Source organism: Leuciscus leuciscus, assembly GCF_965113295.1.
Source record: "Leuciscus leuciscus genome assembly, chromosome: 25".
NCBI classification, from domain to species: domain Eukaryota; kingdom Metazoa; phylum Chordata; class Actinopteri; order Cypriniformes; family Leuciscidae; genus Leuciscus; species Leuciscus leuciscus.
This window is the reverse complement of record NC_138724.1, coordinates 6,288,637-6,316,090: the sequence shown is the minus strand read 5'-3', so window position 1 is coordinate 6,316,090 and position 27,454 is coordinate 6,288,637. Positions and strand designations below refer to the sequence as shown.

Sequence of the window (27,454 nt, the reverse complement as noted above, 5' to 3'; positions counted from 1 at the left end):
CAACTCCATATTTTGATACACAAATACATCTGTGGTTGAAAAACCTCCCCCTCGTATTGCACTTATTTTGATAATGATTGCACATTTCCCATTAACTCATACTGTGGTAAATAACTTCTATAATGCACAATGCCCAATTGCAAGATAGATAGATAGATAGATAGATAGATAGATAGATAGATAGATTCAGCGTTGTGTCAGAGAGTTGTCCCTACATGGCAAACCTGTGCATCTGCAGCTCCACCTGTCAGAAGGTGTGGCCAATCAGCTTCCTTTAAAAAGGACTGCTTCTGTCCTGTTGGGCTCAGAGATCAGGGGCTTCCTCCGAGACTCAACAACCTGCAGACTGTCGTCAGAGACCGCCATCACATCCAGCAACCACCCAGCCAGTGTCCAGATCACCGAGCCTCTCGCCAGGTCTGCACTCTCTGCTTTCTGTCAAAATAAATTTTACATTGTGTAAAATGTCATTTATGATTTTACAGATTTTTCCTGTAGTTTTAAAAACGCAAAAAATATATAATTCTTTTGCAAAAATAGACTTTTCTGTAAAAGAACAGGAAAAAGAATAGAAAGAAAGAAAGAAAGAAAGAAAGAAAGAAAGATTAGTTAGAAAGGAAGAAAGAAAGACAAATTAGTTAGAAAGAAAGAAAAACAGAAAGAAAGATTAGTTAGAAAGAAAGATAGATTAGTTAGAAAGAAAGAAAGTTTAGTTAGAAAGAAAGATTAGTTAGAAAGAAAGAAAGATGGACAGATTAGTTAGAAAGAAAGAAAGAAATATTAGTTAGAAAGATAGAAAGAAAGAAAATTAGATTAGTTAGAAAGATAGATTAGGAAGAAAGGAAGAAAGATTAGTTAGAAAGGAAGAAAGAAAGACAGATTAGTTAGAAAGAAAGAAAAACAGAAAGAAAGATTAGTTAGAAATAAAGATTGGTTAGAAAGAAAGAAAGCTAGATTAGTTAGAAAGAAAGAAAGAAAGATTAGTTAGAAAGAAAGATATATTAGTTAGAAAGAAAGAAAGATTAGTTTGAAATAAATAAATAAAAAGATTAGTTAGAAAGGAAGAAAGAAAGAGAGATTAGTTAGAAAGAAAGAAAGAAAGCTAGATTAGTTAGAAAGAAAGAAAGAAAGTTAGATTAGTTAGAAAGTAAGAAAGATAGATTAGTTAGAAAGAAAGATTAGTTAGAAATAAATAAATAAATATAGATTAGTTAGAAAGGAAGAAAGAAAGATAGATTAGTTAGAAAGAAAGATTAGTTAGAAAGAAAGATAGATAGATTATTTAGAAAGAAAGATTAGTTCGAAAGAAAGAAAGACAGATAGATTAGTTCGAAAGAAAGAAAGATTAGTTTGAAAGAAAGAAAGAAAGAAAGATTAGTTAGAAAGGAAGAAAAAGGAAGATTAGTTAGAAAGAAAGAAAGAAAGAAAGAAAGAAAGAAAGAAAGAAAGAAAGATGAGTTAGAAAGAACGAAAGAAAGATTAGTTAGAAAGAAAGAAAGATTGGTTAGAAAGAAAGAAAGATGAGTTAGAAAGAAAGAAAGAAAGAAAGATGAAAAAGAAAGAAAGAAAGAAAGAAAGAAAGAAAGATGAGTTAGAAAGAACGAAAGATAGATTAGTTAGAAAGAAAGATTATTTAGAAAGAAGGAAAGAAAGATTGGTTAGAAAGAAAGAAAGATTAGTTAGAAAGAAAGAAAGAAAGATTAGTTAGAAAGAAAGAAAGATAGATTAGTTAGAAAGAAAGAAAAAGATAGATTAGAAAGAAAGATTAGTTTGAAATAAATAAATAATTAAATATTAGTTAGAAAGGAAGAAAGAAAGATAGATTAGTTAGAAAGAAAGATTAGTTAGAAAGAAAGAAAGAAAGAAATATTAGTTAGAAATAAAGAAAGATGGATAGATTAGTTAGAAAGAAAGTAAGAAAGAAAGTTAGATTAGTTAGAAGGTAAGAAAGATAGATTAGTTAGAAAGAAAGAAAGAAAGAATGATAGATTAGTTAGAAAGAAAAAAGATTAGTTTGAAAGAAAGAAATAAAGAAAGATTAGTTAGAAAGGAAGAAATAAAGATAGATTAGTTAGAAAGAAAGAAAGAAAGAAAGAAAGAAAGAAAGAAAGAAAGAAAGATAGATGAGTTAGAAAGAACGAAAGATAGATTAGTCAGAAAGAAAGATTATTTAGAAAGAAAGAAAGAAAGATTGGTTAGAAAGAAAGAAAGATTAGTTAGAAAGAAAGAAAGAAAGATTAGTTAGAAAGAAAGAAAGATAGATTAGTTAGAAAGAAAGAAAAAGATAGATTAGAAAGAAAGAAAGATTAGTTTGAAATAAATAAATAATTAAATATTAGTTAGAAAGGAAGAAAGAAAGATAGATTAGTTAGAAAGAAAGATTAGTTAGAAAGAAAGAAAGAAATATTAGTTAGAAAGAAAGAAAGATGGATAGATTAGTTAGAAAGAAAGTAAGAAAGAAAGTTAGATTAGTTAGAAGGTAAGAAAGATAGATTAGTTAGAAAGAAAGAAAGAATGATAGATTAGTTAGAAAGAAAAAAGATTAGTTTGAAAGAAAGAAATAAAGAAAGATTAGTTAGAAAGGAAGAAATAAAGATAGATTAGTTAGAAAGAAAGAAAGAAAGAAAGAAAGAAAGAAAGATAGATGAGTTAGAAAGAACGAAAGATAGATTAGTCAGAAAGAAAGATTATTTAGAAAGAAAGAAAGAAAGATTGGTTAGAAAGAAAGAAAGATTTGTTAGAAAGAAAGAAAGAAAGATTAGTTAGAAAGAAAGAGAGATTAGTTAGAAAGAAAGAAAGATAGATTAGTTAGAAAGAAAGAAAGATTAGCTTGAAAGAAAGATTAGTTAGAAAGAAAGAAAAAAGAGATTAGTTTGAAATAAATAAATAAATATAGATTAGTTAGAAAGGAAGAAAGAAAGATAGATTAGTTATAAAGAAAGATTAGTTAGAAAGAAAGAAAGAAATATTAGTTAGAAAGAAAGAAAGATGGATAGATTAGTTAGAAAGAAAGAAAGTTAGATTAGTTAGAAGGTAAGAAAGATAGATTAGTTAGAAAGAAAGAAAGAAAGAAAGAAATAAAGAAAGATTAGTTAGAAAGAAAGAAAGATTACTTTGAAAGAAAGAAATAAAGAAAGATTAGTTAGAAAGGAAGAAAGAAAGTTAGATTAGTTAGAAGGTAAGAAAGATAGATTAGTTAGAAAGAAAGAAATAAAGAAAGATTAGTTAGAAAGAAAGAAAGATTAGTTTGAAAGAAAGAAATAAAGAAAGATTAGTTAGAAAGGAAGAAAGAAAGATAGATTAGTTAGAAAAAAAGATTAGTTAGATAGAAAGAAAGAAAGAAAGATTAGTTAGAAATGAAGAAAGAAAGATAGATTAGTTAGAAAGAAAGATTAGTTAGAAATGAAGAAAGAAAGATTAGTTAGAAAGGAAGAAAGAAAGATAGATTAGTTAGAAATAAAGATTAGTTAGAAATAAATAGGGTTGGGTATTGGTTGGGTTTTATCCGATACCAGTACCTACTCGGTATTTTTTAAACGGTTCCGGTGCTTAAACGGTTCTTGAACCGGTACTTAAGAAAACGAAAGCACACACACTTTATAAAAAAAAAAATACCTGTGTGTGTGTGTGTGTGTATGTGTGTCCAAACTGGACACAATATTAACTTAAATCTTTAAAGATTTTCTGATTTCTGATTAAATGAAAAAATGGTGCCGTTTAATAGGCTACTGATGTAGCCTAAAACACTTAAAGGGATACTTCAGGATTTAGCATTAAGCTTTGTATTAGTAGAAAACCTGTAGTATTTTCGAATTACCATGCTTTCCACCCTCATATCCCCCTGAGACAAGAGATTTATGTATTTTTTGTCTGGAAAAAATCCTCCGATGACGCAAAAATCGTCATTTTGCGTCATCGGAGGATTTTCTGGCCAGAGGCTAAAGACTACAGCCAGTAGATGGCGTTGTTCCGCATGTTTTCAGCCCGCCCATAGAGGGTGGGATCTCACTCACAGAATGTACACACAGTCAGCCGTCTTTCTTTGGAAGCTAAGCTAGCAGGCTCTTGTTCTGTGGAGAAAGCTGAATAGTAGGAGAAAGCTGAGTAAGTAGGGGTAACCATCCTCCTTTTCCCAGACATGTCCGGCGGGCGAGGATCGTTCAAAAAGTCCGGGATTCGGCGTTTGCTTTCTGCGGTCGCCATTCATTGTTTACATGCACACCTCATGTTTCAATCTAACTGAATTCATTCCGATCGGTGAATCTGAATGTAGTGTTTACATGAACGCTAAACAAGTGATGGTTGATGTGCGTTTAAAACATTGCTAAGAAAATTCCCGCACCTCCGTTGCGAGACCGGCGTGTCTCAGTAATGACGCCACCGGCCTCGCGCCGTTCTCCTGCGGCCGTCAGCCTCGTCCTGCTCGCCACAGTAAACATAATGAATGGCGACTGTAGAACGCAAAAGCCGAATCCCGGACATTTTGGGTGATCCCGAAATCCCAGGCAGACTGGTAGCCTCATAGGGTAGCCTAACCTTGTTTTCAACTGCGCTGTCTTACCGGTAGGCGTGGCCTCCTAGGGCAGCGAAGCAAGTGCATTCTGGGAGTTGTTGTCTTTCATCCACATAAGCCAAAAATACATTTTCTGGCTTTTCTCAGTCTAGAAAGCTCCAAATTAAAAAATGTCTTCACATTTCTTCTACATAAATGACCTATTTTAAATACACATTCATCTTCCCAGAGGTGAAGTATCCCTTTAAGTTAAGATAAAAATGTTGTCTTCTCATATTATGACTTTTACTTTAAACAGAGAAATATCTGACACTGAGCAGAAATATTTAACACACACAGTATAGCCTCATATAAATATACTTGATATACTTAATACTTGTTATGCAAGATTTGCAGTTGGCATTAAAATACTAGACCACGACACTGGCAGCTGAACTTGAACTTAAGTCAAGCGTGTCAGAGGTTTTGGGTTCTAATCCGCATTCATACAGTTTTTTTTTTTTTTTTTTTTTTAAACCGATTATGCTCATCAGTGGTTGTATATCAAGCAGCGTATTGAAGCGCGCAGCGTATTGAAGCGCGCGTCCGAGTGAAGATAGTGCGGGCCAAACAAGAAAACACTGTATCAGCGCCATTGATCGCAGCGGCAACGAGCACTTTGATCACTTGATTTAAAAAACACATTTCAGCGCTAGATCGTCTCTTATTTAACAAACGAACGTGAATGCTCTGCTGGTTAACTGGAGATGTTTTGTTATTGGATCATTCGTGCCGCGAGATGTTTTATAGGGGGCGGTAAAAAAAGTCAGGCACCGAAATCAGGCACCGAAAGTTTCGTTCTTATTCGGTCTCGTTACTACCGTTTACGTCGGAACCGGTTCTCTATTGGAACCGGGTTTCGGTACCCATCCCTAGAAATAAAGAAATATTTGTTAGAAAGAAAGAAAGATAGATAGATTAGTTAGAAAGAAAGAAAGAAAGAAAGAAAGAAAGAAAGAAAGAAAGAAAGAAAAAAGAAAGTTAGATTAGTTAGAAAGTAAGAAAGATAGATTAGTTAGAAAGAAAGAAAGATTAGTTAGAAAGAAAGAAAAGTTAGAAAGAAAGAAAGAAAGATAGATTAGATAGAAAGAAAGAAAGAAAGAAAGAAAGAAAGAAAGAAAGAAAGAAAGAAATGGATAGACACATGCCTTTGGTGTGAGAGACCCGGGTTCGAATCCACTGTGAGACACCAATGTGTCCCTGAGCAAGACACTTAACCCCTAGTTGCTCCAGAGGCGTGCGACCTCTGACATATATAGCAATTGTAAGTCGGTTTGGATAAAAGCGTCAGCTAAATGAATAAATGTAAATGTAAATGGTTAGAAAGAAAGAAAGATAAGTTAGAAAGAAAGAAAGATTAGTTAGAAAGAAAGAAAGATAGATCAGTTAGAAAGAAAGAAAGATTAGTTTGAAAGAAAGATTAGTTTGAAAGAAAGAAAGATTAGTTAGAAAGAAAGATAGATTAGAAAGAAAGAAAGATTAGTTTGAAATATATAAATAAATAAAGATTAGTTAGAAAGAAAGAAATATTAGTTAGAAAGAAAGAAAGATGGATAGATTAGTTAGAAAGAAAGAAAGAAAGAAAGAAAGAAAGTTAGATTAGTTAGAAGGTAAGAAAGATAGATTAGTTAGAAAGAAAGAAAGATTAGTTAGAAAGAAAGAAAGATTAGTTTGAAATAAATAAAGATTAGTTAGGAAGAAAGAAAGATAGACTAGTTAGAAAGAAAGATTAGTTAGAAATGAAGAAAGAAAGATAGATTAGTTAGAAAGAAAGAAAAAGATTAGTTGGAAAGAAAAAGATTTGTGAGAAAGAAAGAACAATATATTATTGAGAAAGAAAGAAAGATTAGTTAGAATGAAAGAAAAATATTAGTTAGAAAGAAATAGATAGGTTAGAAAGAAAGAAAGAAAAAGAAAGAAATATTAGTTAGAAAGAAAGATAGAAAGATTAGTTAGAAAGAAAGATAGATTAGTTAGAAAGAAAGAAAGAAAGATTAGTTAGAATGAAAGAAAGAAATATTAGTTAGAAAGAAAGAAATAGATAGGTTAGAAAGAAAGAAGAAAGAAAGAAAAGTTAGAAAGACAGAAAAGTTAGAAAGACAGAAAAGTTAGAAAGAAAGAAAAGTTAATAAGATAGACAGATAGATAGATAGATAGATAGATAGATAGATAGATAGATAGATTAGTTAGAAAGAAAGAAAGAAAGAATAGTTTGAAAGAAAAGTTAGATAGATAGATAGATAGATAGATAGATAGATAGACAGATAGATAGATAGATAGATAAAGTTTATTAGTACATATTAGTACAATGGTAGTTTAGTCTAGGCTTGACTACTGCAATGCCCTTCTGGCTGGACTCCCAGCATGTGCGACCAAACCCCTACAGATGATCCAGAATGCTGCAGCTCGTCTTGTCTTCAACGAGCCCAAGAGGGCCCACGTCACTCCTCTGTTCATCTCTCTGCACTGGCTACCTCTAGCTGCTCGCATCAAGTTCAAGGCACTGACGCTTGCTTACAGAACTATCACAGGCTCAGCTCCCTCCTACTTTCACTCACTCCTACGAGTCTACATCCCTACCAGACACCTACGATCGGTCAACGAGCGACGTCTCGTGGTTCCATCACAGAAAGCCACAAAATCACTTTCCAGAACATTCTCATTCACAGTTCCATGCTGGTGGAACGCTCTCCCAACCCTCATCCGGAATGCAGAATCCCTGACAACATTCAAAAGACAGCTGAAAACCAATCTCTTCCGTGAGCACTTAACCTTATAGAAAAAAAAAAAAAAAAAAAAAAAAAAATTCCTTTCCCTTTGAAACATCACTTATCAGGCTTATGCTACTCTGAATAATACCTGAACTTCGTATTTTGAGCACTTCTTGCGTTGTTGTTGCTTTTGCCTCTTTATGATGACTCGCTGAATTTTGTCCTAATTTGTAAGTCGCTTTGGAAAAAGGCGTCTGCTAAATGACTAAATGTAAATGTAAATGTAAATGTAGTTTAATTGAGTCTAAGGCTTCAGGGATTTTAGATTTGAGTTTTTGTGTTGTACACTTCTGGGCCACCGTAGCCTTGGCTCAATTTGAACATTCTGCAATTAAAGTCAATGGGATTTTTCCGTGTTTTAGTCGTCATTTTTAGGGAAACCGTATGTCGGATCAGTTAGAAAAGATATAGCATACAGAGTCAGAACAGTCTGAAGGTCTGAGTCGAGTTTGGAGTATGTAGAGTTAAAGCTCTAGGAGGAGTTAGAGTTGTAAATTTAGTCTCAGAATAATAATAATTAGTTTAAATAGGATTTCAGTAAGTTGGCTTTCCCAAGCCAACTTAATTACAATTTTGTACTTATTTTATCTGTTAACTCTCACTCATTCCTACTCACCAGAGACAATTTATATAAGAGACATGCCACTTCCTCAATCCTCAATACAACTATATAAGGAAAACCCGTAACGGCAAAGATGGCGGTTGTATGCACATGTCCCACCCCTCCCGCTGGAAAGTCAATCATCTGCTTTTAAAAGTCAAGCCGGGAAACATCGTCTGGTTCCACTGACGCATGCGCACAGTTGAGGTTTTGCGACAGCGGAGAGAGAGCGAGCCCCGGTCGCGTGCGCGCACTCTCTTCAGAGCCAGGCGAAAGTGTAAACAAGACTTCACCGTCTCCAAATTAAGCGCTGTCTTCCTCTCTCTCCCGCACGCATATTAATCAAAGTAAAACGACATGATGGTAAAAGGTCGGAAGACCAAAGTTTCATGTGGAGCATTCAGAGTTTTTTTTTTCCTGAATTACCGCTGGGTGTGAATTGTGCTAAAATACGTTGCCTTATCTTCTCTGAAAAGCGTTCCGCACATTCAGCTGACATAAAATTACTCTCTAAATAAACGAAAAAACCTATCCAGTAATGTAATGTTTTCTGTGTTGACACTAACCTTGTGGGATGTCCATGTCCTAACTGCTGGGATAATCACACAACCGTATGACACGTCCAATTCGCGAACTAATGACTCCTTTGAACCGATTCATGTTAATGAATAGTTAAAACAACTGATCTATACAATACATTGTTATTACTGATAAAGTGCAAACCTGACTAGAATATGAGTATGACGAAGTCAGGCTACATCATTTCTATTTGAGAAAAGAAAAACTTCATCCAATATTAATGTGAATAAAATAGCCTTGAACCACCTACCTACATTCCACAACTGATTTCATGCAGCCGCCATTTTGAAATCGAAAGTGAGGCTCCGGTGGGAAGAACCCCGGAAGTAAAGATAAACAACAATGCCTTGGATTACCAACCTGAAGCTGCTGCCGCGATTTACACTATTGGATGTTAATATTCAATACAGGATATGTATATAGTTCATTCCTGCTTCTTTTTTTACATTCTGAATTATATATAAAAAAAATATTTTAGTTATAAATGAATTTCACTGTATATAGTCTAAAGTATGAAAGAAATGTATGTACATTTTTAGAATTGACACAACATCATTAAACACAACAATACGCCATCGCATTCACAACTCTCCTGTGATTAAAGGCGACACTTCCGGTTTTCTTCCCACCGGAGCCTCGCTTTCGATTTCAAAATAACGGCGTATTCTCTCCTGTGGTCCACCCAAGCAGGCAGTGGACCAAACCACTGTGAGGCAAGGGAGGGGGGACTCAAAATGTTTCTAAACTTAAAAAGCATTTTTTGGGGGTTTGTATTGTTTTACTACTTGCACAGATATTTTAAGTATACATCATTATGTTATTTACAATACACAGCATGGTTTTTAATGATATTTATAGATAGGGGCCCTGACACAGCGTTGACAGCCCCGGAAATGGACAGTTGGTTTAGCCATAGATATTATATAGAGACTAGATGCCCTATTAGCCGCTGGGCACTGAGAAATGCGGCCGCCATCTTAAACCGGTCGTATTCCTAGTTTCGTTGCGTGGCAGCAGTGAAGATGCTAGAGCACTGTGGAGTATTTTCCTGTAATCGGCGGACCATCGCAAATAGGGCCCAGGGGATTACTTTTAACATTACCGTACTATTGGTTGTATTTTGTGAATAGAATATTACTAGATAATTGAGAAGGAGCAAGGATATTACTTTGATATTACTGTACTGAAATCGTAGCCAGCTAACGTTAGCTAGGCAATGTTTACTGCACCAGCCGGTGTTCACCTGACATGGAGAGGTGGGGTAAAGTAATAATTACCAGAGCTTCTCGGTTATTTTAGTCCCGTCCGAATGTGCATCTCAGTAATCATTTCGGACAATGTCAGTAAAGATTACGGCGACTTTTACCTTCTGTAAAAAGGTCCAGGAAAATTACCTCCGGTAACGTTTATATTAATAGACGTGCGAATAGACCCTCTTTAAATCAAGTAATTTCGTGTTTAAAAGTAGTTTCCTGTGTTTTTTCAAGTATTGAGACGCTTGAAAAGGCATTCAGTTGCGTTCTAGACACTAGGAGAAGTCTCCCCCAAAGTGTTTTCTCCCTCCCTCAACTCAAGTGTTTTCCACATACCATTCAGATCAGAAAGAAGTTCGAAAGCACTTGTTAGAGGCACGAAACTTACTTTTAGCGCAATCCAATCTGAAGTTAATTCATACATTGTTCGACCGGACATAACTGTTTTTATATATAAATATAGGTTATTTGTGTTTGCGCACTTGGCGTGATATCAGAAAGCAATGTAATACACACACGTTTCTTCAACTTATTAAAATATATTACTTTACTGCAACTATCTGTTTCTGCTTCTTTATCATATTTATAGTGTGTGATTTATAAAATAACTCATCACATATTTTGATTTTGGACGTCTGGTCACTTATATCTTATATCAGAATATTATATTACTGTTAAGCCTACTATGAATAAAATACGCTGCACCATGTGTCCTGTATAATAGCTACATGAATGACCTTTTCAGCAAAAAAACTCAGTTCGGTATTCAGTGAGGTATGATTAATTAAATGCGCTGACAGTTCATTGCACCTGCCATACAGATTACACTGAGTGGAGCGGGTGACCGGTCTAAGATGGCGGCCCCACGGCTCGATATTTTTTTTCCCAGGATGGTAGGGGAAGACTCATGAATATTCATTAGGGAAGTCATCCCTGATTGGTCTGATGACCTACCCCTAACCCCACCCCTAAACCTACCCGTCACTGGGGGGCTTATGACCTCCCTAAGCCAAACCTAAACCTACCCGTCACTGGGGTTAAGACCAATCAGGGATGACTTTCCTAATGAATATTCATGAGTCTTCCCCTACCATCCTGAAAAAAAATAAATAAATCGCCGCCCGCGCCAGTAGGCAGTACCGATCGATAGGGCGTCTATCTATATGATGTCTATGGGTTTAGCCACCCACCGACGTCCTCACTATGACATTGGAAGGTTTTTTCTAGAAAATTGTATATGTCCAAACTATCTTCCTTCCATTTATATCTTGTATTAATATTATATAATTTGATTGGTGTTGATATGAGCTGATTCTGTGTGGATGTGTTTAGGTAGACTGTGGTCAGATAGGGGGGTTAGTGGGCTGACAGTGAAAGCTCTGAGAGACTCTAGGCTTAGGTCAGTGAGGAAATAATCCACTGTGCTGTTACCCAGTGTTCAAATCATACCGTGAGCTTCAAGGGGGGTACAGCTATTTCTATTTTTATAGATGACGTCATACGCTCATTTGCATATTTATGATGTCATTATGCAATAATTTGCATAAAGCTTAGTGGTAGATAGAAAGAAATAGATATCTTTAGACAAATAATCACAAATTCAATACAGGAATTTATTTTACCTAATAATTATTACTTAGGTAGCCTATCTTTGTAAAAAAAGAAATTCTACAAAGGGAGGGAAAAAGATCTATAAAGAATTCTCAAAGAAGGCTTGGCTTGCCCACATAGACTGTAAAAAAATATGGACGTAGTGTCCGTGACGTCACCCGTAGGTTTCTGAAGAGCATTTTTGAAGCCTAAAGTGGCCGGCCGTCGCCATCTTGGCCTCGCGTCACTCCCGGATAACAGAAAATGGGCAAAGAGGCGGGGCGGGTGGGGAGGTAATGCTATGCTATATGTTACTGACAGTACCAAGTCTGCGACTGCACAGGGCCTCGCGCTAAAGTGACAGTTGATGATGTAAAGCCAATTAAAAGTTCCTGTTTTTGCCCTTCAAAATATTATAATAGTTAAAAGACATGGCAACAAGTGAGACTGTGTACATCGTGATTCTGTACTATTCTGCTAGTTGAAAATGTATATGCAGTAACCAGAGATGGGCATAAATACATGGAAATGTATTTCAAATACAAATACAAAATACTGTGTGGAAAATTGTATTTAAATACAAATACAAAATACTGTGTGAAAAAATGTATTTAAATACAAATACAGTATTTTGTATTTTGAAAATACACAAAATACTTGTGAAATTGGCCATCCAGTGCAGGGATAGGTCACAGTGAATGAAGAAACTACATAGGCCTACTGACTTATCATTCCTAACCTCATCTCTGCCCTCTCTTTCTTTCTTTCTTTCTGGAAATTACAAATAAACTTATGTAAAATAGCAGCCATTTATATACTTATTTCTGGTTACAATGTAGTCTATTACTTGTGGTGAACACTATTAAAAAATTCATACTGTATGTAAAACTGTGGGAACCTTTTCTGCTAATTAGCAAAGAATATGGATGGGCGATATGACCAAAATCTCAATTTTACTTCACAGTAACAATATCATGGTTTCACAATTCTCCATATCAGTTTTGATTCCACAGCATAGACTGAATTTCAAACTCTTTTGATTTTTTAAAAATAAATAATTAATCAGAGCGTCATCTCACATTCCCTTTAAGAGCAGGCGCGCTTGTTCCATGGCGGATTTGCTATTATAACGGCGGATTTGCTAGACGCACGCCAGGAGCGGTTCACAGCCGAGGAGAGCGACGTTCTCGTCAGGGCCGTAAAACACAGAGAAGTGACATTGGGGATGGAGAAACACACCCAGATGTGGTGGTGCATACGCACAACAGGCGTATGATAATTTGGGTAAATGTGTAAGCTAGATTTATGCCTATTTTTTCACATCTTCATGGACACAACAATGATTTCCCCTGAAGTCCACTGAGCACGTAGCCTGGGTTTTTCCGATGCTGCCTTGCTCGCAGCGCGATTTTATTCACGCTGCTAGGCAGCCTGGACACCATGGACCAGATTTTCCCCTGAAAAAGGGAACCAATCACAGAATGGGGAGGGAGCAGCAAGACGATGACGACACCGAAGCAGTTTGTTTATATCTATGGATCCAACATGGCATCAGACTCGACGTTACCTCTACCCTCATGTTTATCTTGCACAAACGGTAATATTCGCTGAACGCCATCGTGTACAAACAGAGCCGATCAGCCCTATACGCACACTACGCAAGGTGCGTAGGGCCCCGCAAATTACTCAAGGCCCCGCCTCCCCCTCGTGTCAAAGCGCGTCAATCAATGTTTACAATATGACAAAATGAAGCGGAACTATCCTTCTGGTCACGAAAAGAGAGAGAAAAAAACACCATGAGAGTTAATTGCGGCAACAGCTCAGGTAGACTTGTGTTCTCTCCTCTCAAAGTTTGATGTCAGCAAAGACCAGTAGGCTAAAGTTAAGTTGATGTGAGTTGATTTATTATGCTTAAAAAACGACAAAGGACAACGGTGTTTGTTTATAAACTGCAGCTCGGAAAAGATAACCGCGTCACGCGTTCATATGCGCGTGCATGAAATGAAACGTGCACTTTCCAGCAGAAACATCTGTCGGGATTATAGTTTTAAAACAAGACGATGATTATCTAGTCGCTCAGTCAAGGTTTAGTTACAACTCTGCACTAATGCAATAATGAAAGCCATGTATTGACATTGACTATTGATAGGCTCCATTGAATTTAAAATGTTGATTGGCTGGAGATTCTGGTCAATATGGATGCACATCCCTCAGTAAATAATAACCATCAAGAATCAAGAATTACTTTTATCATTTAAAACACAGTGACATGCTATGGCGCCATTTTAGCTTTTATTCATTCACAGGATATGCATTTTTGATATCAATAATTCAATTTGTACTATTTAAAATGTGAATTCTTGATATTAAGAATGAACTTTTTACTAGTAACAATGTCTTCTGATATCAGGAATTACATTTTCACTAGAACTAGTTAAAGGAGGGATTGTAGTGGGAACACTGGGGTGTCAGGTGTGACTATGTGGCAATGGCAAATGGTTCATGGCTCATGGGTCAGGTATGAGGGCCCCTAAACAGAATTTTGCTTAGGGCCCCAGGGAGGTAAGGATCGGCTCTGTGTACAAATAAATCTTTGACCCATCGTCTTTTTCCTCGTCGAATTTCTGTCACTCTACATATGTCATCTGGTATAATTGAAACGATTGGCTATGAGCTACGTACAGGCGCATTTGATAGACATTCATAGCGCCCAATAAACGGCTCTGGGCATTCGTAAACCACGCCTCAAATACGAGAAAATGAACATGTGGTTCCCAGACTAAGTCTCAAATGAGACTTGGTTTGGCGTTAGCCAGGCTACTGAGCGCGGGTACAAAATAGGAATGATACATGCATCGGTGTACAAAGTCAATTGTGCTGGGTGCAAGATAGGGCCCGTAGTGTCATATCACCCAGCCCTAACATGCAGTAATGCTTTAAACACATTTGACAAGCTAGTTGATCAAAATAAACAACCGGTCAAGACTGATTGGCTTACGCTATTTTCCCACTTGTCTCTGCTCTTTTATTCTTTCACGTTAACTGAAGTGAATAATGCACTATTTTAACTTTAATCAACAAGTAGAATTGATCATGACATTCTCACCTTATTCCCAAAAAAAAACCACACAAAAAAAAAATTCGCTGAGCTAATGAATGTCTGAACTAGTTGATGCACAAAATCAATACCCTGATAAAGAGGTTGACTGGCAAAAAGTATTTTATGTATTTTGAAAATACAAAAATACTCATCTTAAATGTATTTAAATACAAATTACATTTGATTTTTTCCAAAGGCTTTAAAATACAAAATAGTATTTTGTATTTCAAATACGTATTTTAAATACATGTATCTGAAATACTGCCCATCCCTGGCAGTAACTAAATATTACTCTTAGACACAGTGTGTGTGACAGTGATTTATGTGCATACATGTCAGTCACTCTTTTTTTATAGTGTATGGTCCGTCAGCGCGGCATCGCTCGTCAAGTTCGTAGAGAGCTTATTCAGTCCATTTTAAATTCTTATTTTGGCCGCCTCTCAAATGGGTTAAACCATAGATATATTAACGTTACCTATGAAGTTCAAGTAAATGCGCTGGAAATCCGCGCTCATTCAAGGATGTGCATTTATTGCATGGACGGAGAAAGCGCCGACACCTGCAGGATTTCATCTGATGGTACATAAGCATATTATAATCTATCTGTTCCGTGAGAGCAGAACGAACGAGCCTTTATTGACGTTTTTAAATCTGAAAACTCCAAAAAGCAACGAAATTGTCATACATCCATTAGTGCATGTTCACAGAGGAAAACAACTGAAATACAGCGCTGGTTGTTCTCTCGAACGATACTCGACGACAACGACAGAATCCAATGGGTGTATTAAAGTTAAATTGCATGAAATAATCCCGAAAAAAAGCACAAACACTGCAGAGATGGCAAGTTCAGCAGCTAACATATGCTGAGGTGAAGTGACGGCTAGTAACAGCAGACAAACGACTAGCATTGACATCCGCGGCAATCCACCTGTCACTCTAGTGGACACACCCTTAATTATGCAGAACTTTAAATATTAATCAACTAAACGGATGAGTTATAAAAAAATTCACCCCCCTCACAGTTGTCATGAAGGGCAAAATTAGCTGTATAGACCAAAGCCACATACAGACACCAGGCTGTAAACACGTTTTTTTCTGCTGTAAAATTTGGCATTTTAACATGGGGGAGATACAGATTTGACTCACTTTTGACACCAGCCTCAAGCGACCTGTCAACGAATTGCAGTTTAACTCACTTCCGTGTTGGTTTCAAGAGAGAGACGGGGAGGTTGCCGCTTGCTTGCCCAGGGCCAGGCCAGCTCAGCAGCGTCTTTCTCCCGTCACGTCCCACTGTCTCTCCTACCTACACTGGCCCCCGCACCCTGTCCCTTCTCCCCTTTCTACCTGCCTGCGCACTGTGTGCAGTGCATGAGGAGAGAGAAGAGAGGGGAGGGCAGACAGTGATTTATTTTAAACAAATTACATTTACATTTTGGGAGGGAAAAGCCAGCGGGGCTTCCCGCATGTGCGATTCATTTTCAGTCTGGAGTCGCGGAGGGGTTAACATCTCCTGCTCTGACTGCAGCTGGGATGAACTGCTGTGCGAGGACTGGCCCGCCTGAGAGTGCTTTCGGACGGGGGAGGGGCCCACGGCAGCACCCGTGCTCATTGAGAAGAGTAACAAAAAGTCTCCAATAACACCGCAAAAAGTCGCTAGATTTGTCGCTAGTCGATTTAAAAAAATAAAAAAATTAAAAGTCGTGAAGGGGGTCTGAAAAGCGCTAAGTTGGCAACACTGGTGATATCAAAGAAACAGTCTGAACGTACCAGAGAAATGGTACAGCCCAACGGGGAGGGCTGTGCCATTTCTCTGGTACGTAGTGAGGGATTGAAAATCGTATTTCATTAGATTATTTCCTGAATTGTTGGTGATGGTAATACTGCATATAAATACGCTACATAATATAATAATTTTGGGTAGGCTAACATTATATTGTATAATTTTTTTTCAGTACCCCCCAAACTATTATTCCATCCCTTTTGGGAGGGTCCAAGTCTCATCTAGGGGGGTCGTAATTCATGTATGTTTGTCTGAGTGGTGTGTGTGTGTGTGTGTGTGTGTGTGTGTGTGTGTGTGTGTGTGTGTGTGTGTGTGTATGTGTGTGTTTGTCTGTGCGGTGTGTGTGTGTGTGTGTGTGTGTCTGTGTGTGTTTGTCTGTGCGGTGTGTGTCTGTCTGTCTGTGTGGTGTGTGTGTGTGTGTGTGTGTGTGTGTGTTTATCTGTGCGGTGTGTGTGTGTGTATGTTTGTCTGAGCGGTGTGTGTGTGTCTGTGTGTGTGTATGTTTGTCTGAGCGGTGTGGTGTGTGTGTGTGTGTGTGTGTGTTTGTGTGTGTCTGTGCGTTGTGTGTGTCTGAGCGGTGTGTTTATGTGTGTGTGTCTGTGCGGTGTGTGTGTGTGTGTGTGTGTGTTTGTCTGAGCGATGTGTGTGTGTTTGAGCGGTGTGTGTGTGTGTTTGTCTGTGTGTGTGTGTTTGTCTGTGCGGTGTGTGTGTGTTTGTCTGAGCGGTGTGTGTGTGTTTGTCTGTGCGGTGTGTGTGTTTGTGTGCGGTGTGTGTGTGTTCATGTGCGGTGTGTGTGTGTGTGTGTGTGTGTGTCTGTGTTTGTTTGTCTGTTCGGTGTGTGTGTGTTGTGTGCGGTGTGTGTCTGAGCGGTGTGTGTGTGTTTATGTGCGGTGTGTGTGTGTGTCTGTGTGTGTGTGTTTGTCTGTGCGGTGTGTGTGTGTGTGTGTGTGTGTGTGTGTGTGTGTGTGTGTTTTCCTGTGCGGTGTGTCTGAGCGCTGTGTGTGTTTGTGTGCAGTTTGAGTGGTGTGTGTTTGTCTGTGCGGTGTGTGTGTTTGTCTGAGCGGTGTGTGTGTGTTTGTCTGTGCGGTGTGTGTCTGTGCGGTGTGTGTGTGTGTGTGTGTGTGTTTTCCTGTGCGGTGTGTCTGAGCGGTGTGTTTGTGTGCAGTTTTGTGTCTGAGTGGTGTGTGTTTGTCTGTGCGGTGTGTGTGTGTGTCTGTGTCTGTGTGTTTGTCTGAGCGGTGTGTGTGTGCGGTGTGTGTTTGTCTGTGCGGTGTGTGTCTGAGCGGTGTGTGTGTTTGCCTGTGCGGTGTGTGCCTGAGTGGTGTGTGTGTGTGTGTGTGTGTTTGTCTGAGCGGTGTGTGTGTGTGTTTGTCTGAGCGGTGTGTGTCTGTGCGTTTGGTTTAAATTACATTGTGGGAACCAAATGTCCCCACAAGGATAGTAAAACCTGAGATCTCCTCCATTGTGGGGACCAGCCAGCGGTCCCCATGAGGGAAATGGGTTAATAAACATACAAAATTATATATGTGGGACCGTCTCCTCTGTGCCATGTCTCTTGTAGGACGATGATGTCTGTGTTGGCGATTTGTTTGATGAAGTCTGGGTTTCTGCTCTTAGTCCCAAAGGCCGGCGGTTTTCAACAATGTATATTCCAGGATGAAATGGTGGTAGATTTGTATTCCATGATTTCTATATTTTTTTAGGGGTGTTGGCTCTGGGCCAAGGTTTCATATCTGAGCATCTGGTGTATACTGAGGTCCAGCGCTCGGCGCTGCAATGCACCAAGAGTAATCAAAAGTAAATCACTGTAATTTGTACTTATTCCACATATTTACTGAATGTCGGCATCCACACAACAGAAGTTTTCCAGATTTTTAAAGAAATGCCAGTTTTCGGTAGTAGCCCCACAGTGACTAATGCTGTATAAGACCACAAAAGTCAACGTGGTGATCGGGGGGAACCAGAGAGTGTGTCACAGGGGTATCGAATCAAATGCAGTTTGTTATCCGTCTGTTTCAGTTTGGCATTGATGGTGTATACTGTATATGACCCTCACACACACACACACACACACACATATACAGTATCTTAAAACCAATCAGAGTAGCAAAATGGGCGAGGTTGAATTTTCAAATCTGGAGCGTTGACGCTCCTCTGTGATTGTACTGCCAAGGTTGTCTTCATCTTATAATCTCTCTGAATGTGAGGAGAGCCAGTCATATCTGTCAGAGAAAATAAAACACCAGCTCGGCAGATTTGTTTGGTTCACAGACTATAAAAAACACCGTAATATTTTTTCCATGTTGTGTTGTCTGTGTTGCAGTCATGGCGTTCCCTCAGCTGTCTGCCTCCATGCTGTTAGCTTCATTGATCCTTCTTCTCTACTGGACGACATCCTCAGCTCGGTCACATGATCACACGTCCTCTGTCGTCTCACCATCCTACAGGGTGAAGAGAGACCTGGATCCCAGTACTAGAGAAAAAGTGGAGAAATCTTTGGCCGTGGCAAACACCGTCCTCACTGTGGTCAAAGAAGTGACTGAAAAGATTGATACCAATAAGTTAGCAGATAAGGTCAATAAAGTGATTAAAAAGATTGATGCCAATAAGATAAAAGATGTGATGAAAAGTCTCAGCAAATTCGCCAGCTTGGCGCCCGGCATCGGAGGTCTGGTTGCGGCTGTTGTCAACATGGTCTTGATCTTCATCCCTCAGGAAGACCCGGTGCTGAACGAGGTGAAGAAAGGGTTTGCTGAAGTGAACAGAAAGCTGGACTTGCTCTCCATCCAGATCTCCAACCTGGCAACAGACGTAGAATGGTTTAACTACGCCAGCGTCTACTCTCAGGACGAAGTCCGCATCCTCAATTCCTGGAAGAAGTTCAAGGAGTTTCTTCAGAAGAGTCTGTTGGTACAAAGTGAAGAGGACAAACTCCGACTGGCAGAGATATTTGTCAACTACTATGAGAACACAGGAACTGAGGGCAGTGTGGCCAACCTCTACCATTACCTGACGGTCAAAGACACGTCTCTCAGTGGAAACCTCAACGAACTGCTGAGGAAGAAGTTTAAATGTGACTTTCAAGATATCAGCAAATATAACGTCTATTTCAGTCGTTTGCTGTGGCAGGGGATGGTGCTGAACCAGTTCTACTGGAAACTGATCAGGTTCAATTCATTAGGAATAGAAGCCGAACACACCCAGATGTTTAACAATGTCTACGCAGCTCAGAAATCAACTCTAATAGCTGAATGCCTGGACAACTATGAGCACTACATGAAGGAAGACGTGTTGAGGATCAGCAACGGACTCAGTGCTGACGACACAACAGCCATTACTAATCAGGTGAAAGAGTTTCTGGATAAGAAGTACTTCTGGTACGACTGGGTGGTGATGGTGTACACAGATGAAGAAAAGAATCATAAGTTATATAATATGATAAAGATCCCTGTGGGTAAGATCACTGTCAATGTGGGCTACACTCTGGAAGCATCTTTACGCGCTGGAAAATTTGAATGCTCCAATAATAAGTTCTCATTTTGTGTAAAACTTAAACATTTTGGAAAAGACTTCGACTGCAAAGGTCTTCAAGATAAAGATTCAATAATTAAGGTGATGCACGCTAGTGTTAAACAGCAGTTTGTTCAAGTCCCAAAAGCCCATGAGGTTTTAAGCCCTAGTGATTTTAAATGTATGTTAGCTGAATATAAATTATCAAGTGATCACAAGCTCTATGTTTATAAATTCGAAAACATGTCTCCCTGCCACAAAGACACATGTGTGAATGGAGGAACGTGCAAGAGGCTGCTGGACTCCACTGAATATTTGTGTGAGTGTCCTACTAGTTACCATGGAGACAGATGTGAAAAGGAGATTGAGAACCAAACCGTCCCAGCTATTATCAAAAATCACAATGTGCCTGACATCACCATCAACGCCAAACTGAAGAAGATTCTAGACCTCATCCGTCGTGGTCACTAACAACTACAAATCAGTTCAATCTTTGTCACACACAGAGCATTCACAGAGTATTCAGAGCTTTTCTATTTGCAGCTTCATGCTAAAATCAATACATTTCTCCCTTAATAATCTACATATAATACCCCATAATGCCAAAGAAAACTGAATTTTAGAATTTTTTTGTGATATATTAAAAAGAAGAAATTTACATAATACATTGACATGAGTATTCAGGCCCTTGTGCTGTGATTGGAGTCCACCTGTGGTAAATTAAACTGAATGGACATAACTTGGAAAGGCACACATCTGTCTATAGACTCCCAGCTGACAGAAACCACACCATGAGGCTGAAGGACCTGCAGAGATCAGAGACAGGATTGTGTCAGAGCAAAGTGGCCTCCATGACTCTTAAAGGGTAGAAGTCTGGAACAACCAGGACTCTCCAACAGCTCCTAATTTCAAAGCCCCAATAGTCCGAAAATTGTCCCATTGGACAGAAAGTCTGTTAGTCCGACAGCTAGGTATCACATAAACAAACTTGCATTGCTCCAAAGGCCTGTTTCTCCAAAAATATACTACACATTCTCCTAAACAGAAGCACATGGCTAATTATTAAGCAGAATGACAACATCAGACCATCCTACTATGGCGAGACTCGGACTTGTCTCGGACTCGCTGGTATTTGGACTTGTCTCGGTCTCTGCCACTGGTCTTGCCAAATATGGCTTTTAGTCTCGACCGAGTCCAGGTGTCTTTATTATGTTTATAATAATATTGGAGGGAAAGTGAAAAACACTGGCCACCTGATGACCAATCACACACTAGATTATCTTCGCACGCCCTGCATCTGCGTGCCCAGCTAACGTTACTACCTTTCATTTTCATTGATTCTCACACACCGCCAATTCTGCCATAATCATAACTCGACAAAGGTGGTCTTGAGCAGAGATGAGTTGTTTCTTTAGAAAGCTGGAGGATGATGTGTTGATCTGTTGTTCTGTCCTCATTTCCCTGAATCTCTCCAGCTGATGTTAGCACGACCCAAACAGTCACTATACTATTAAATATACTGTACTATATACAACTCACTATACAGGAAATACACCAGGTTTAAATATAATAATCTGAATATTAAAGCCCCATTTTATTTGGACTAAAAATTTTATTTCAGTTTTAAATCATCAACTAAGTTGTTTATTTTACTTAATTAAAAGCTTGAAGGTCCTGAAAATAATTAAATATGAATAATTAAAGTTATTAAAGTACCATTTATAACTGTTAAGTTGCTGCAGTCTGTTTCAGCTCAACTCTGTTGTTCTTGATCCGATCACTAGATGGAGATAATGTGACAAGAAACTAATAAAAGAATTACTAACTAAAGACACACTCCTTGTTTTTTGCCAACAAATGTGTGAATCATAACGATGCCTTACTGCAGTATATTCCATTATGCGTTTATATCTGGATTGTAATATATGTTTCCCTTTACATAAAGATATTTACAGCATATATTGATTCAGAAAAAGGTAGAAAAAGGTGCATAAACATTCACCAGAATGCAGGAAATTAAGTGTTTAATGCTAAAAAAAATTCGGGGTTGCCCCCCAGATCAAACAAACCAAATGTGGGACGATTATAAGTTTGAGAGGGACAATGTGGGACATGTTACCAACACTAAAACATAACCTGAAACTGTTAGGGGTGATATCAGCTAAATTGGGCCACTTTTTGGTAAATCGTTTGGGACAATAATACAATACCATACCTTTTCCATGTGTTTTTATGATTAATAATGACTGTTTTTGATAATTTTGTGTTGAAATTATGTAATAAAATATAATTATTTCGGCCCTACAGTTCTTGAAACATCAGCTGTGCCAACTTTTTTTTCATGAGCAGTTTCAGGTAAAATGGGCCAGTCAAACTGCAAAGGGAAACAGTAATTTATCATCAATTTTAAAACACAATTGCTTATACAGCCACATAACATTTAAACTGCATTAATTAAAGCAACACCAGGTAACTTTTGCTCTCGGGGTCCCCCTACAGTTGGGAAACAGTATTGTCTTCTACTACTGTCGTAAAATCTGTCACGGTTACACCAGGGGATACACGTGCATTTGTTGACAAGCCGATACCCCTGAACTCTGCAGAAGGAGTTCTCACGTCTTGGGCAGACTGCCTGCGTTGCGTGTGAAATGTCTTCATCCCAGGTACAGTACGCATGTATGTCAGCATGTCATATGAATATAATTTCATGGGTTTTATTTTTTTCAAATGCCAAAATATCGCGTAGCTCACGTTTACAAGCCAGCGTCATTATAGTAGCCTATTGGCTACTGTTTTCCAGAATGCTAATTCAATTCAATGTTTGTGTGGTAGGTAATAGCCATATATCGTCAATATTATTATATCAAGCTACAAGCTTGATTTTTTTATATAAAGCTACAAAGCTTTCAACTTTGCAGATTCATCTGCAAAGTTGAAAAATCGATTTGCATTATAGCCTGAGGCAAGACACTTTCACCAGAAAAATAAATAAACATACATGACTATCAGCCTGCAGTCATTAGGCTACTTAGCCTAAAAGATGATTTTGTCCGTCTAATCACGTATTATTTACTTGCAAGAATGTAGCTCCTACCCAGGGATGGGCAGTATTTCAGATACATGTATTTAAAATACGTATTTGAAATACAAAATACTATTTTGTATTTTAAAGCCTTTGGAAAAAATCAAATGTAATTTGTATTTAAATACATTTAAGATGAGTATTTTTGTATTTTCAAAATACATAAAATACTTTTTGCCCATCAACCTCTTTATCAGGGTATTGATTTTGTGCACCAACTAGTTCAGACATTCACTAGCTCAGCATTGGATCAGCAAGGTGAGAATGTCATGATCAATTCTACTTGTTGATTAAAGTTAAAATTCTCTTCAGTTAACATAATAAAAGAATAAAAGAGCAGAGACAAGTGGGAAAATAGCATTAGCCAATCAGTCTTGACCGGTTGTTGATTTTTATCAACTAGCTTGTCAAATGTGTTTAAAGCATCACTGCATGTTAGGGCTTGGTGATATGACACATATCATAGCGATGATATAAAGTCTGAATCAATGGAACTTTTTCTAAATCGCTTACATAGGCAAATTTATCCATGCAGAAAAAAGGGGGTAAATAGTGTCAAATGAATCTAAATTCATTCTAATTAAAAATTTTAGATACACTTTCTAATTTTAATAAACTTATAGAAACAAATAAACTTTACATAAAATAAACATAAAATTACTTTAAAAGCATTGGACTACCTGCAAAAAATAAATAACTAAAATACTGTGAAGTAAAATGTAGATTTTGGTCAAATCGCCCATCCATATTCTTTGCTAGATAGCAGAAAAGGTTCCCACAAATTTACATACAGTATGCATTTTTTAATAGTGTTCACCACAAGTAATAGACTACATTGTAACCAGAAATATAAATGGCTGCTTACTGTTTTGCATAAGTTTATTTGTAATTGCCAGAAAGAAAGAAAGAAAGAAAGAAAGAGAGGGCAGAGATGTGGCCAGGAATGAAAAGTCAGTAGGCCTATGTAGTTTCTTCATTCACTGTGAGCTGTACCTGCACTGGATGGCCAATTTCACATGTATTTTGTGTATTTTGAAAATACAAAATACTGTATTTGTATTTAAAGGGACACTTCACCGTTTTTTCATATTAAACTATGTTATTCCCTTAACTAAAATGAGTTGATACATACCTCTCTCGTCTCAGTGCGTGCACTAAATCGCTCTGTCTTGCGGCGAAACTTTGTTAGCACTTAGCTTAGTCCAGTTCATTCAATATGGGCCAAGCAGAGAAGCTACCAAACATCTCCACGTTTTCCCTATTTAAATACAGTTACTCGCGTAGTGTAACTCGACCTAGGACGGTGACACAAAACAAAACGTTGTGCTTTTCTAAGCGTGTAAAATGGATAACTATATTGTATGGCGGAATACCATAGCAAGTGCTTGGAAGCACTTCGACTTCGGCACAGTAATATCTTCACTAGAGGGAGCGGGGGCCGGTGAGAGGATTTTTCACGAGTGAAGATATTACTGCGCCGAAGTCGAAGTGCTTACAAGCACTTGCTATGGTATTCCGCCATACAATATAGTTATCCATTTTACACGCTTAGAAAAGCGCAACGTTTTGTTTTGTGTCACCGTCCTAGGTCGAGTTACACTACGCGAGTAACTGTATTTAAATAGGGAAAACGTGGAGATGTTTGGTAGCTTCTCTGCTTGGCCCATATTGAATGAACTGGACTAAGCTAAGTGCTAACAAAGTTTCGCCGCAAGACAGAGCGATTTAGTGCACGCACTGAGACGAGAGAGGTATGTATCAACTCGTCTTAGTTAAGGGAATAACATAGTTTAATATGAAAAAACGGTGAAGTATCCCTTTAAATAAATTTTTTCACACAGTATTTTGTATTTGTATTTTAAATACATTTCCATGTATTTATGCCCATCTCTGCTCCTACCAAACTTGTACACGCCGTTTAGACATAGGCTTACTTCTGACTTTTTTTTTTGTCCGTTGCTGCTTTGGCCATGGGGCTGTTTACACCTGGGCACTTCATGTGTTATTTCAGATCGGATAGCTATCTGATTTATCAAAACGATTCCATTTACACCTGGTCACATAAATGCAGAGGTGGACGAAGTACACAACTTCCTTACTTGAGTGAAAGTACAGATACTACTGGTCAAATATTACTCCGTTACAAGTAAAAGTTGTAAAGACCTATTTTTACTTAAGTAAAAGTACAGAAGTACTCGTTTTTAAAAATACTTAAGTATCAAAAGTAAATGTCAATGCATTGTTTTATTATTGTTGCATTGTTGTATGTAATACTTACAGTACCTTATGCCTCTGAATCTATGCCTACCTACCCTCATATCAATATCACATTTATTTCTAGAACACAGTTCCAGTAGTGGGATTGAATGTGAGACTGAATAAGTGCACTCAATAACGTCCACAATGGTTTCGGACACCCAAATGGCTGTTCCCTCAAATATTGCCCTATTTAAAGTTTTTTGGCTTTTAGTATGAATATGTTCGCCTTACTGTTATCTATAAGCTAGTGTGCTCCAAAAAAGTGAAAAAATTCGCATTTAGAAAACTAAACCCAACGTTGAAAATGAAAATCAGGTTTATGTCAGAATCCAATGTCAGATTGACGTTGATCTCCAACATTGGACAGACGTTGTATTGTGGTTGAAAATGAAAATTGGGTTGACGTCAGAAACCAACATCAGTCGGGTTCTGACGTCAACCCGACTTTTATTTTCAATCAATATCCAACGTCAATCTGACGTCGGGTTCTGATGTCAATCAGATGTCAATCAGAATTCTGACGTCAACCCGACTTTCATTTCCAACCAAAATGCAACCCCTGCAACCAAAATCATCCACTGACTGATGTTACTTTCTACTCAAGGACATTGACAGAATTGTAGTGGAGTAAAAAGTACGATATTTGTCTTTCAAATGTAGTGAAGTTAAAGTAAAAAGTTTCCAGAAAAAATAATACTCAAGTAAAGTACAGATACTCAAAAAGTGTACTTAAGTACAGTACTCAAGTAAATGTACTTTGTTACTGTCCACCTCTGCATAAATGTGTTTTTGCGAAACGGATTTAAATCCGATCTTCAGTTCCCGCGCTATATGCATATTTAAAGGGGTCATATAATGTAATTTTTGTACAAGCTAATATGATTCTTTAGGGTCTAAATTAAAAGTTTGTAAAATACTTTAATTAAAAATTCTCATTAGTATTGTAAGAAAACACTAATTGTACCTGGTAAAAAACAGCTCTGTTTTCAGCACGCCGTTTCAGTGCATGTGTCTTTAAATGATAATGAGCTTTGCTCACCCCGCCCCTCTGCTCTGTGCGGACACCGTTTGTAACACAATAACACAATAACCATAACGCGTTGTTCATTATAAACGTGGGATTATGAATTATATTGAGAACGTCGTACATAGAAAACATGCCGTAATGTACCCTGAGTGTAAAAATAGCCGCATTCATCATGAAGCGTGCAAGCGATTTGCAAAGATTAATATAAAGATTAATAAAACGTTACACTCACTTCAGTTCTTCTGGAGGTGCAGCAGGAACACGAATAGTTGGTACTGATCCTTTTTTCAGGAGCAGCTTCTTAGCAAATAACCAGCTTTTTACTGACCCTCGTTTGTAAAGCATTCTTGATGAATAGATGCTCAGCTTCTCATCTGCGGTGATGCGTGCTCCGGTTGCGTCGTCATATCTGGCTATAACATTACATATAGCCTATAACACGCTCTCACACGTTTATTTATTTATTTATTTTAGCATTTTTGGGAGGAGTACAATTTACATCTGTGGTTTCAACAGCCAGATGCATTTACACTTGTCCAGTTTCGTCTGGAATGCGTCTCAGATCTTCTCCTGAAGTGGTTTGAGCGATAGGATTCAAATCCGTCTCGAATGCGTTTCGGAGGACATTTACACCTGGTCTTTTCACGATCAGATAGCTATCCGATTTGAGAAAATGCATGAAGTGGCCAGGTTTAAACAGCTCCCATGTCAAAAACATACGCACGAAAGCCGAAAACAAATGCTGATTGGCCTCTCACGTCCACATTTGACGAAGTGGTGGGGGAAGTGACGTATGCCGTAAAGCAGTCGAATTTTGTAGTTCTTTTTGTGCTCTGGTTACTACCCGAACCCCGAAGTTACATAGTGCCAGTGAAAGCGATACAGACCCTGTCAGGCTATGGCAGACGTGTCATTCAACCTATTGTAAGTCGATGTACCATCACAAGGGTTTTGGAAATATATTATGAAGGTTGAAAAGCTACATAATGTTGCTTTAAACAAACATATTAATATGTGCCATTAAAAAAACATTTTGGGTGCAAACCCACATTTAAAAAAGTCAATTTTGGAACAGCATAGATCAGTGAACTGATGTCAGTGGTGTGTGTGTGTGTGTGTGTGTGTGTGTGTGTGTGTGTGTGTGTGTGTGTGTGTGTGTGTGTGTGTGTGTGTGTGTGTAACTATATAACTATATTTAATTAAAAATATACATTTTTGGGTTGGCTTGGCTTGGGTTGGAAAAATATATCTATGTAAATATATACCTTAGATGCATTAAGCAGGGTAAGAAGATGTAGTAAGATGCCACTCTTGAAAACAGTGTGCATTAGCTGTTAAATTGTAACATTA

General features: G+C 37.9%; 1 protein-coding gene across 1 annotated transcript; it reads left to right on the top strand.

Moving 5' to 3' along the window:
- The first annotated feature begins 291 nt into the window (after window positions 1-291).
- Window positions 292-21,742, top strand: LOC309490496 (cephalotoxin-like protein). Its single transcript, XM_082159708.1, has 2 exons — window positions 292-417; window positions 18,550-21,742. The coding sequence occupies exon 2, from the start codon at window positions 18,552-18,554 to the stop codon at window positions 20,205-20,207; it is 1,656 nt and encodes a 551-aa protein (XP_082015834.1). The 5' UTR covers window positions 292-417; window positions 18,550-18,551; the 3' UTR covers window positions 20,208-21,742.
- Window positions 21,743-27,454: the final 5,712 nt, after the last annotated feature.